This window comes from Branchiostoma belcheri, unplaced genomic scaffold (assembly GCF_001625305.1).
Source record: "Branchiostoma belcheri isolate BF01 breed outbred unplaced genomic scaffold, Haploidv18h27 scaffold11, whole genome shotgun sequence".
Classification (NCBI taxonomy): domain Eukaryota; kingdom Metazoa; phylum Chordata; class Leptocardii; order Amphioxiformes; family Branchiostomatidae; genus Branchiostoma; species Branchiostoma belcheri.
The window spans coordinates 2858364-2871769 of record NW_017802491.1 but is presented as its reverse complement, the minus strand read 5'-3'; the positions used below and the strand labels follow the sequence as shown (position 1 = coordinate 2871769).

The 13406-nt window shown below is 43.5% G+C and overlaps 1 protein-coding gene across 1 annotated transcript in view; it reads left to right on the top strand.

Moving 5' to 3' along the window:
- The first annotated feature begins 11462 nt into the window (after positions 1-11462).
- LOC109484550 (polycystin-1-like) overlaps positions 11463-13406 on the top strand; it is a 41289-nt gene continuing 39345 nt past the window's right edge. The window contains 2 exon segments of the mRNA XM_019787873.1: positions 11463-11590; positions 11756-12196. Of these exon segments, the coding sequence (XP_019643432.1) occupies positions 11910-12196 (287 nt within the window). The 5' untranslated portion in view covers positions 11463-11590; positions 11756-11909.

Sequence of the window (13406 nt, the reverse complement as noted above, 5' to 3'; positions counted from 1 at the left end):
CGTATCATAGGGCTTTGGCAGCAAGTGTTCTCCCATGGCCAGCTGACCTGTATGGCTGACCTGAATTATTATTCAGATTCAGCCTCACCGACTATAACTCATAACTTTTTCCACACAATCAACCAACCAGCTAACCTACTTGTTTTTTTTCCAGAATATTCAATATTAAAAGGTTGGAATGGCCGGTAATGAGTAAAAGCCTCTGTCTGTACCTTAAATTGTGTATCACTAACTGTGTTCAGAGAATCTTCACGCTCTTGTTCTGAGTTATAGTAGTGCCAAGGTGATGTGACACGCCCACACTTGTGAACGTTTTGATTTATTTATCATCAATATATACGTTTCTGCAACAATTACATGAAACTGATTTTTCTGGTTTCGATACCCTTTGAATTCAAACCACCCAGATTGTGCACATCGATCTTTTCACTAAACTTCTTAGATTGAATGTATGTAGTATTGGTCGAGTCACAAATCCATCAGAAATCCCATTGACCATACAGCAGCGCCCTCTGTCGATTCTGATTATTTAACATGTAACGTTGCATGTGCATTCCGCGTAGGTTCAAAATCTTTGCAGTGTTTGCACCGTGGTAAAGCCATAGATTTGCAAAGGAACAGGCCTCTTGAAGAATTTCACTTTTACGATCAGAACGTTTGTCCCTTTGATAGTGGATATGCTCAAATTGCTCATTTGAATGCTGATACACTTATGAATTAGGAGTAAATGGCGACACAAGATGAGAAGAGGGACAGAGGTAGGATCATAGGGATAATTTTCCACTGAAGGTACATTGGAGTCCAAAATGTCAAATATTTAGAATGATATGCTATAGAGTAGTGACTTTATGTCCTTGGTAACGCTTTTAAAATGTTAGTTTTCCTTGATATAGATAGAAAGTGCCACTGGCAGGTGCAAAAGTCATGGATGATTTCAGATCATGTTGGCTGCCACTGAGGGTGTGCTGCTGGCTGCTGTGTTCACTAGTACTGGTGAAGGATGTTAAGTGGATAGATGTTTGCTCTATGCTGACATGTGGGCAATGTGGCAATGCATGTATGGGCTATACAGCTCTACCACTGGTGAAACATGCATGAAAGGGGAGCGATTTCCAAGCTCCTGAACTACACGTCCTGTGACTTGAAGTTTGTTAACTTTTAATATAACATTACATCAAATATCGTTTAGTTCATGTACATGTGTGTTGACATAATACTTTTCTTTTATCACTCAAAATATGTAACGTTAATGTTTATGATTGTGCCAACTAATGGTTAATGAAAGTCAACCAAGCATTGTTTAATTCCAAAGGGATTGTAACACTGCAAGAACATTTACTCAGGTCAGTGTACAGAAAAGTTTTAACAATCCATTTTTTGTCTATCAACACTTATTTTGTTTGAATATGCAAGAGGTTTGCTCAAGTTAACAAAAAGTCAACAAACTGGGGGTGTACCAGGGCATGCACTGTGAAGCATGGGAACATATACTGAAGGAAAAGCACTGAAAACTCACTCTTGTCAGCAAACATCATATGGTATTGCATTTCAGGGTGAACAGATATAATGCTTCGTTTGTGCAGCATAAGACTTGATTGACTTGTTCCTGGCTTGCCTGAGTGATCGTGACGCAAGTAGTACTGAGTTTTTTATGTTTGCTAACTTAACTCTGACCATGACCAAGCTTGTGGGACAGCTACCATTGCCAGTTGAAAGGTCATGTTATCTCCATGTTATGTGAGGACTGTGAGAGAAAAAATACCTTTCTTTGCAACAACAAAGATGTTTGGCAAATAGGAATTTAGCTAATGCTATTTTTGTGCCACTGGTAGTCTGAGAAAATAACAATGCCCGGAAACCAGTGAAACATTTTTTGACAGATGACTGCCAGTGGTATAATGCACTCGTCAAACATCAATGGCAGGGCAGGTATGGAAAATAGCACAGTGATGTCACCACTGACCTATTTATTGTGTGGACCTGGTGAACATGAACAGAGCTGGTCACTGTCCAACTCTCCTCTGTGCAGCTTCATGTTTTGCTGTGCCATAACTGCCATACCTTCATGTGTAGAAAGCAGTGATCAGTTAGCAGCCATTTATGTGAAGTCATTGTACAAAAATGGTTCCTTCCTGAAGTCAAACTGATGCTTGCTGAGTATTTTTCACTGCTCGTTACAAATATTTGTGTGACCTTGCCAGTTTTGCATGTGTCTGCTATACTTTTAGAAGAGAAAAGAAGCTACTTTTTATGGACATTTTGTTAGCAAAACCCCCAGTAGTTGAGGTGTTCAGATATGTCTTTCATCTTTATATGATCAGATACATTGTACTCACAAAACATTGCATAAGCTAACACTATTGACAAAAAATTACTACATATTTCTTTATGTTTTTTCTTATCTATCCTTATTTTCTTAACTTGCATAACCCTTGTAACCCGGGACTGGCATTAAGGGCAGTAGGTAATCCTTATTTTCCAGGATGTAATTTGCCTCTAATGTATGTGTAGAGAACTTTTGTGCCAAATGTGTTCAGGCTATCGGATTCATTGACACCAGCCCATGATCCACATCATGAAGGTGACTCTCAGTGACCTTCACATTCAGAAGCATTAAAGGCTGACCTAACCATTCCACAATATAGTGCAACTGTGCAACCCAGAAAAGCACAACATGATCATCACCAGCCTATCAGGTCTAGATCCGTTGTGTTCTGAGCAGAAAAGTTACTTTCCCATGTCAGACAACTTAAAACAACAGTTGTAGATAATGAAGGAGCTTCCAAGATCTCCTTGGTATGTAGTTCTTTCAGCAGTGGTGAGGATGTTATGTCATCCCAGAGAGCACACACCTGCTTCGCATTCATTGTCACTTCAGCATCACCAGGAGAAAAACATTGTATCTTTCTGCCAAAGGATCACACTTCCAAATTCGCCACCAGATTGTAACATTATTTACACAATCTGACATCATTATTATATAATAACCATGTACAACAAGAGTTTCAAACATTGTCTTGATTCTGCTGAGTCAGTAACAACTTGAAACTTGCAACAAGGTAAGTTCCAATCATTGAAGACAGTTTGCCTCAGTGTGTTTGGTGATTGTAAGAGATCTGATGACAACAGTGGAAATGACTTATATTTTACCATCATCCAACTGACCATCACCAACCATTTTCTACATCTTGAACACATCATGGTGAATCTACATTGTGTTTGATGAAGGATCTGCTGTGATCTTTGTCTTTGCTATAGAAAACGAGCCAATAGCTGCCTTTCAGCCCATTGAGGGTGTGACAGTAACACAGTCCAGTGGACTTTGTGAGGTCTCCATCCACCAGGGATGCCACAGAAAAGGCTCAGGTGCCCAATTTCCTCCCACCTTTCATGGCTGAGATGGGGATAAAGAAAAGCCAGCAGGCTTGTTTTTAGAAAGCCTGTGGGAAAACTCCGAGCTGTGCTGGAAGAATGTAGCTCAATTTTGAAAAGAACACATTTCTTGGGTCTTTTGGAAGATAAGGTTTCTCCTGTTATTGAGGTTTTGTGTACATGTACCCACCTCCTGGTAGGTTCTATTTCAGTACAAGTATGATTAAGACAGGATGTCCCATGTATGTGTAACCTCTTGTTTGTGCAATTTGTGGGTTGTTTTTGTTTTATTTGTTTTGTATCAGCACAACAATGATCCTTTGGAATTCCAACAAAATGCCTTTATCTGAGAGATTTTCAGTGCTTCTCAACTTGTCTTTTTGGGGTTATATGTGCCCTGATGAGGGGGCTGGGCACAAGGATTTTCACATTATGTTTAAACTTCCAGGTATTGCTCGAAAACCCTGTTCACATTTAAAGTGCGATGTATCAAATTGGATCTTAGTCTAAGTGACATTTGACTATCAGGCACCAATTATCTATAAAATGGAGTATTGGACAAATGGTCACCTACACTTTGTTCTCAGCCCCTGTTACCTTGGATCATTATCATACCCTTACCATTTACCAGGCTATTTACTTATGTCTCTTCTGAAATAATCAGTCACGGTATATAATTCAAGAAACAATATTACCACTTAGAGAGTGGAGGAGCACATGAAGGGAGAGAGCCATGCACCTTGGAACCAATTGCATCACCTTGAGCCAAAAACTAGCATCAGCATTTAGTTTCTGCCTACGTGGCATCCAAATCTGTCCTCACACTTTCCTGTCATCCTCCGGGATAGGATTTTGTGGATCAGAACACCACAAACAGAGTAATCCATGTAGGGCTTTGATACAATTTCAGTCCCTAGGAGAAAATACTTCCTTACAATTTTGTCAGGCTCGAAATGTCAGCAAGACTTTATAAAAGACAAGTAATTGCTAAAGTGAAAGCAGGTCTTTGTCCTGCTACAGCTGTGGTCATTGTACTTTGGGTTGCAACCAAACAGGTATGTGGAACCTTAAGAAGGTCAAAGGTGATATTTTCAGCCATTGCCAGTGTTCCTCTTATTGTGATTACTCTGTGATACTGGTACACCATTGCAGGATGTATAGATAGTAGCTGTCTATGCTTAAGTGTCTATTTTGCTGTTTAATGACTGCAAAAAACAATACACATGACTACTCGCACCCTGTGTCACTCTAAGTAGTGCTTCCCTTAACTACATATTAGCAGTGTGAAATGTGAAAAGCCTTAACACCAGGCCAGATACATGAAAACTCTTCTTTAAACCAGTTCTCTAATGATATGTAAGTGTTGATATATCCATTTCACAGGACTTGTGCCCACTTCATATAGACCTGTGTAAAGTCTACAGTGATACACGATCAGGTTATGATACATATCACTTCGCTACAAGTGCCACCTTATGATACCTGATGTGTTGTCCTTTGGCATACTGCCGCTGGGCTTGTATTACAGTCATTAAACCCAACTCACCTCTCTGACACACCTGTCCAAGCCCAAGACAAAACCTTAAGACAACTTATAGCTTGTAAAAGAACGAGTGTGGAGTAAAACTTTTCTTCAAAGTGATTGACATGATGTTTTCCAGTAACTTTCTAGATTGAGAAGAGTGAATATGTCACAGTATTGATGAGCAAAATACCGTGAAATCAATTGGTATTAAATGGCTATTGTGTACACACTATACATCAGAGGGTTAGATGCATGATTAAAACGTATAACAATGTTTGCTTATAACCCATGAAAAGAATTAATTGTGTAGAACTGTATGTCAGTTAGTGGAGATGACTCTGAGTCTGAGGACTTAAAAAAGAACATGTTCTTAACTTTCTTGCGCATAGAGGGATGGCCAAAATTAAAAAAAAAAGTTTTTGGAAGTTACAACAGGAGGAGATATTTAACTGCCCTACAAGTACAAGACACATGTAACAAAGTATTTGAGGATCGCAGGCCAGAAAGACTGGGCTATCATGATGGGACTCCATCCGAAGTTCCCCCTTAGCTGGCCCCGCTGTCAGACTTGGGGCTGTGTGCTGACGCCCTTTATTTTTCTAGAATGTGTTTGGAGCCCTTTCTGAAAGGCGGACTGGCACACCTCAGTGAGAAGGCACAAAGAACACTGCCTCAGCGCCTTTCCACTTTGAAACAAATATGGCCTCTTATTTGAAGCCTTTTGTGAAGTAGTCAATCTCCTTCTGTGAGCTTCCCTAACCCAGGCATGCATGCAAAGTAGCATCAGGACTTCTCCTAGGTCGCACTTTAACATGTACGGTTCCTTCCAATGCATGGCAAATAATTGTACCCATACAACTTTCACGTATGGCCCCAGGTGATAGTTTGTTCTTTTCCTGATGTGGGGCGGCCTACTTGAAAAGCCCTAGGTGCACAATGGCGAGGTATGCCGGTAGGCGTGACTGTGTGTCAGTGTATGTCAGTGTGTTTCAAGTCTTGATGGGCACTAGAAGAATTCCTTCCGCAAAAGACGTTATGGGTTTCTCTTTTGTAGACAACATACGATACAAACAGATGTCAAGCTGCATTGTTTCCGTCAGGTGCCACAGTACGTGTAGTCATTTTACTATGCCTTACGCTGCGTGTAGATTGCTGAGTATGTCATATTTCTGTCCACGCCCATCCGTGTGTACATCTCTTTACTCTGGACAATAGTTGCTGCTAACAGTCCATGACGGATGCGGACCATAAAGTCATTATGCCATTCGGGACAGTGGACTAACCGGGACAACGGGAGAAAAGGCGGTGGTATGGACACAGCCGAACAGCGAACTGCTTGTTCTGAGCTGAAAGGCTTGAGCTGTTCGGATCACACACAGCGAAATCCTGCCACAGGAATGAATTAAATAAACGCCAGTATTAATATTAACAAAGACTGAATATTTTATTATAACAAGCTAAGGAAAACTATTGCTTTAAACATATAATAAAAGTACAAAGGTGCCACGCATTTTATCCTTTGGCAAACTACATCCCAAAGCCATCCCCCCAAAACACCTGTACCTCTTGTCATGCTACAAAAGGTTGATGTCTATGAAACATCTGCTGATACGAATTCACCAAGTACGTGGATAAGGACCGATAACATTGCCGACACATGTCCCTAATGACCTACAAAATTCAGGTCGATTGAACATTGTTATGTCTGACTATATGGGTCCAGCTGTCTTGGGTGGGGCAGAAATGAAGGGGGGGGGGTCGAAAAAGGAGTCTGACCCCGGGTCTTGAAACATTTACACAATGAGTCATGAAAGGTCCAGGACCCTGTTTAACCAGTGACCATTCTGCCAACAGGGCACAATTTGCTCAAACAATAGAACGTGTATAACTTCTATTACCCTAGTCAAGATAACGTTTTTCGTCAGGGGGCGTGCGGGCCTTAGAAGGCTGCGGGGGGTCTTTGCAGTAAGGTCCTATCGTTTTCGGAGGTAATTGATTTGCTTATAGGGAATCTGCCGACGACTTAACGACTCCGCGACCTACTGAACCGTACGATACTCCACTGGCCAGGCAGGCAAGGAGTACGTGTTTGACGACCTGCGAGGTTAGAGGAGTTCTAGCGGAGTTCTTGTAGACGTCAGCCGACCTGTTGTTGGAGATTAAAGCCCACCTGATACTACCTCCCGCCGACCGTTTCAGTGACAACAGCTAAAAGCAGGACAAACACAGTAGAGCGCTGAGTAGACGACTCGTGTGAGGTATTATTTTGTTAGCACCTTGCCGAGCAAGCACACGTTGACGTCGTCATCTTTGCTCGCCGTACGTTGGAATGCTCGCGAATGTTGCCCAAGAGTTTTGCCGATTGGGAAATAACGTTTGAAGGAACTGTGACTGTTAACTTCTTTGAATTCAATTCTCCTGGATTATATTGACTTGGGGCACACACGCAGCACAGGTAAGACGTTCTTTTAGCTTAAAGTTTTGACAAAGTCGCTTTGACACTTCAAACATCGGTTTATTTTCTACATTCCCCAAACATGAGAAGTAGCCTGCTATGTTGTTGAGCATCATCATTGGTAAAACAGGGTCAACGTCGGTTCAGTTGAATACTCGCTCTGCTGATCCATATCTTATGATATCTACCTGCATGTCCGTAGAACTTCAAAAACACTGATCAAAGCTAGGCTGCTACACGTATGATTTGATATATTCCGCATGTCGTTATGCTTTATCTCCAACCATGACAATTAATCGATGGCGGTTTGCGCTGCGCTGTTTACACAACAAAAAGGGATCGCTTCAGTTTGAAATGGAGCTGCTAGGGGGCTACAATCAATCACTTCATAGACACCAAGAGCCCATTACGATCAGAAAGTAACAGGAATATCATGTTCAACAAGAGAGGTGCAAACAGCTGCAGAGCGAACGTAAGCCACTAGGGGCACACATTTGAATCACTTCTTCACTAGGATAAATCGTAACCCGAAACAGCCTTTAATTTATGGGAATCGGTATTTGTAACGTAAGGCGTAACTTGTTCTCAAACAACCGCAAAGATAGCAAAACTTGGCGATCCTTTATCATGAAATGTCGGCTTGGCATTGCGTCGACTGTCTCATTGAATACCGTTGATTTTGTAAAACATCGTTTCCATGATCCACCTCTAGTGTTAGGCTAGGCAAACTGTCTTAAAACGTCTGGTGAAACGTTGAAAGATGGTCCTCTGAAGTATATGTTGCAGTAGCTTGCCCCTCATACAGTACGCGTACGTGTGGACCAGGAATGGGTTCAAGAGCCCTTCTCCGCCTACCAAGAAAACAACATCCACTTCACTTGCCATGACGCACAAAAGTCAGTTTGTTACCAAGATATCATATTTAAGACTAGAATTTCATGCTGTATTTCGCTCACTCTATTACAGCTATGTTAGACCCGGAGATTTGTTGACTGGAACCCTAGAAAATACGATAGGAAGCCAGATTAGTTACATCTCATTAGGACCGAACTGCAATGAAAAAGCGGACAGTTCCTCCTGTCGTATCAATGGCTTGGTGGCATGCGCTCCTGTGGTCCTCGCCATCGCACTACTGTCAATAGGGGGACTATTTTCGACCGGCCCCAGACCGTCTGACGACTTTTCCCCTGCAGTTAAACAAGTCCTTTCTTCCCGTGCCACACAACTCTGTCCTCCGAACAAAACTAAAGTGGACAGTTCCAATACCGGTATTGACCCGGACCACCAAGGCTGTTTACGCGCTTCCGTACTTTGCCAACATTTCAACGACTAAATATTTACATCCTTACACTTGTGCTTATTGTCTGCAGGTTGCGTCCACGTCATACTGAACATTTTACAAACTCATCACAAAAAACAGAAGAAAAGTCACGACATTGATCCTAAGGCATTCTGAGAGATCACAATCTATGCACTTCATTACATTTACTCACTAACCAGGCGGTTTTCTGTCACTGTGAAAGAAAAAAAAAACAATGTGATGCTTACAGCTTACAAGAATTATTTTTCTGTCGTCCTCGCTACATTTTAGTTGAGGTATGCTTCTAAGTGCAACTATTTGCAGAGATGATACGGCGTTACTGGCACAATGCCTGTCAAGACAAGCGACGAGTGACGAGTAGAACCAATGCCATGGCCCTCTATGTTCACAAAAGAAGACCACACTAAAATTTGATCAATGACGACTGATGTTACTTGAACTGTTAAACAGAACTATTCAATTGCGGCCACACAAGGCTTGAGCCCCCTTGCTCTAGCTGAGAGTAAAAACAGTGTAGGTCCATTAATTACTTCACACGCGGCCTGTCCTTGCGTACATTCCCTTGTCAGAAATATTTGTTGAAAAGGTCGCGCACGACTTGTGAACAAGTTCACGGCCTGCCGAGACCACCGAGCCGTGATGGCTCAATGTCAGCCGAGCAGAGTTACGTGAAAGGATGTGGAATGTGTCATGGCTAATATTTGTGGTGGGTATTGTGGCGTCGTGGTTACCGCCTGTAAGTGATGAATAAGCATTCTACTGGGTGGGCCCAAGATGTGGCAGTCGATGAGAATATACCCATCGGCAACAAGAACTTTGACAAGAAGTTTGGCCAAGGACTGTGCTCTGTGATACCTTTAACCTCCTTAGTGCGATACGTAGCGTAATGTATCGCACTAACTTTCATCCCAAAGCAGATGTTGGAAGGGAAGTCAATATTCTGACTTCCCCGTTTTCTTTTCTGACAGTGAAAAGCGGCCGTCTATCATAAAATAATCATCTCTGAGATTTGTAGAACAAATTATTGGTAAGAAATTCAGCTATCTTTAACATCAAAGGTATATGAATTGATAATTTGATTTCTTGATAAGCTGTAACCGCGATTCGATTCTGTATTTCCCGGAACACCCATTGGATTGAAACAGCCTGTTGATATGTAATGCAATGCATATATAATGCCTTGATAACTTGTTCTCGCAATATGTGTACAATGCCGAGGGGCACATGAAGCGAACATAAGACATGGTGCATTTCCAAAGAAGTTTCTGTCGTGTGTCTATGTCCCCCATCTGCAACTACATGCTGCAACTGCATGCTGTGACGTCTGTGCGTTCACCCATCAAATAATTTTTCGGATATCATCATCACTGAGTGAGCGTTAGCAAAATCTCGTAGTACTCGTTTTTGGTCTAGTCTCTTGCTGTGTTGTCACTAAACTTTACCGGGATAGGCGGGAGGCGAATAACTTATAAATAGGATTGTCTGATTTTCTAGGCTGCGCACTTCACGGGATGTGTATTAGCTGTGTATTGCAGATTCACTGTACCAAAGTACAAGTGAGTTACAGGGTCAGCGGATCAGACCGCCACGCCTGGTTTCCACTTTAGCTCACTCAGAACACATTTGCCACTGCACGCCAGCCAGGCGTGCCTCAGTTGCGTGCGATGTGTTTGCCCCAGCGCCACATCACTCAGATTCAACATGATTTCCGCCCTCGGAAGGGACCAAAAGACGATGGCTTTGAGCGCGACAATGGGTGCCCAGTAGCGGAACTTGGCGAACTTCAGTTGCCTGAGCACACCATGCATGGCTTTAAAAGCTTTGACGTGGCTAGTTGCCCGGGGATTTCTCCTATCCGGGTCTACAACAAAAGAAACTACTGGGAGACTTTTATATCGCTTTTTATCATAGCGAACGTCACTTTGGCCGTTTAAACGTGACAATGAATGTGGAGAAGTCAGATTGGTAGTGTCAATAGACTGGCTGCGTTGTGAGTTTCGTGCACGTGTTTCATTTAATCTTTGAGCCTTATCAGAAGTTTTCACGCTCAGAGACATGTTGAAATATTGCCATAATGCTACTTGGTGTAAGATTGGTAAACGTACGGTTCGCTGTACTGTCGGACTTCGGTCTACATGAAATGTTGAGGCAACACGCACTCCGTGTGTTTGATCACTTCTGACTGTTATGACGGTAAATACGGCGTGCGGGGTTAATTTAACATGGGGCAACTATTAGGGTCTCCAAAAAATTGATCAATCAACAGATCGGATGGCGGTGGCCCGCCCATGTTGTCATCCAAGTAAAACTCTGGGAGGTTGGCGTTATAGCGAGGCGGGGCGCCTAGTCAATCTCAATTTGTGTCAGGCACACAGCTACTTTGGCGGTTTCCAGCTAACTTCGGCATCCCTTTTGAACGGTTCTTGTCTGATATCGATCGTGGATGCGGATGTAGACAGCAACGTCAATGGGGGTCTTTGACTCCAGCGCGTGTTTCAGCAGGTGAAAAACTTTGGCGTGAAAACTAGCCTCTCTAGCGGCAGCAAACATCGCGCTAACGAGTCCGACCAAGATTAACCTTTATCCACGCCTTGTGTTGTTTTTGTACGCATGAAAAACGGTGACGTGAAAGCAGAGCTGGACAACCGTTTCCAAGGTGTCTCCCGTAACTCACTAAAGAGTCGTTATGACTGCGCAGGCCAACACCAACACGAATCAATAGGGACACGTCCCAGGGCCCGGGCCTTTTGTCCGCCGGTCACGTGAAAAGCCAACTTGCGCTGTTGAATAGTAAGTTGACACGGTGAAAGCGAACCCCAGATCTCCATATCGCACGGGAAGGCGCAGCGGCGATCCACAGGGACCCAACTCCCGGCACGACACTTCTGCTTTATGTATCCATGTAGGTAACGGGAGGGTGAGTGTGGCGTTTTGGTGGGGAGGGTGTACTTAGAACCGGATTTTTCTCCAGAACGCCAGCTGTGGCGGAATCCTTGTGTGTTTTTGTAGGTTCTTTCGGCGGTACCGCGGAGGCAGTCGACCGTTTTGACGCTGTTTTGTTGTGTTGCCCTGTGTACTGTAGGCCAAAGAGATGAGGTTGCGGTGCGGACGGGACGAGTTTGCGGGGACAATCGGCTGAGATCATGACTCCCCTCGGTGCTCGGTGTCGCCACCCACGGCTAGATCTGGCCAGAGTGCTCGGTACACAAGATGAGCTGCTAGCGTACGTCTGAAGTATGCAACCCGATGTCCTGGTCACCGGGAAACATGGCGTCCTCCGGCCCAGGCTCCTCTGGATCTACCTGCTATGTGGATTACTGGCGTGCGTCGGGCCCCGGCCCGCCCTCGGACACACCACCGAGGTTCCCCCTACCGAGGGTCCGACGGAGACGAACTGTGAGACCCCGTGTCCCGACAAGTGCCTGTGTTCTGCCGTCCCGAAGGCGTGCACAGTCGACTGTTCAGGACAGGGGCTCCGTCAAGTGCCAAGCCCTGCGGGTCTACCGATCCCGACAAAGAAACTGTAAGTACAACACTACCTACCACCATTTCTTATAACCTACAAACTGAACATGTGTGGGAGGGTAGATTTATTGTGATTCACCCTGGATATGTTGTAACTACTCTAGAGAACTCCTGTGGGAGGGGTGCCCCGGCCTGGCACCGCCAGGCGGCCAGGAGTGGCTCGAGTCAAACCGCTACAAGTCAGGCATGTTTCCGCCTCTTTCAGCTGATGAAGGTGTTTTGTTGACTTCTTGCTGCTTCCTTCCCTGAGTCACCCAAAGACATTTCACTCTTTCAATTTCATTTGCATTTCATAAAAGGAAAGATACATAATGATAATGGTGTCGTCTTCACAGCACGTATGTAAGTTGAGTAACAAAACTTATTTTTAAAGCAACGCATAAACTTCGCAGCGTAGCATCCACCATAAAGTACACCAGGGAAGGAGTGTATTCGATAAGATCACGCCTAGTTGTTTGCGGTAATAAACAGCTGTGAATGAGATTAGAACAGATTAGTATTATTTACCCTTTCAATCAGTGGGGCAGTCCCTCAAACGATTATTAAGTAGTTGAGATTTCTGTCACCCCATCGCGAGTTTTCACACGCACGCAATGCGTTACCTGATACAGTTCACCTCCTACTACTGCGTAACGCGCTTTAATGCCACACTTCCTCCCCCAAACCGACTTTTCAGAGTTCTTTTTCCCCTTCTCAGTGTGCTTGTAGTTTACTCCAGGGATTTGGATGTGTTTTAATAGCTGAGTGGCGTTGTTATGTACATGTGGGATAATCTGCTTTTCCTTGGTTCCCACATTTACCCAGCTACCGTTCTGAGCACAACTGTGACTTTCCAATCTATCATTCTGGTACTTAATGTAGGCAGGAGTAATGTTACCGTAACTGACAGCCTGAGAGAGAAATATCACAAGGGAGTCAAAAGTTAAACTCCCAGCTTGGAACAAATTGAGAGCAGCTTAATTTGCTCTCCAGGGAGTCATTGAAGCATGTGTATCTGAATGTTTGTACAAAATGTATGTTGACAAATTGAAACACAGTGTATTTCTACCACTGTGTGTGTAATATTCAAAAGCTTGTTTGTGGAAAGGATGTTTTTCACAGTTGCTTCTCCTGTAGCTGTGCATGTTATGAAAGCTTTTTTTGCTTTTTTTGTTGATTTTGTTTGAGGTGTACTTGAAGTGTACATGCTAGTGATTTGGGAGTGAGAA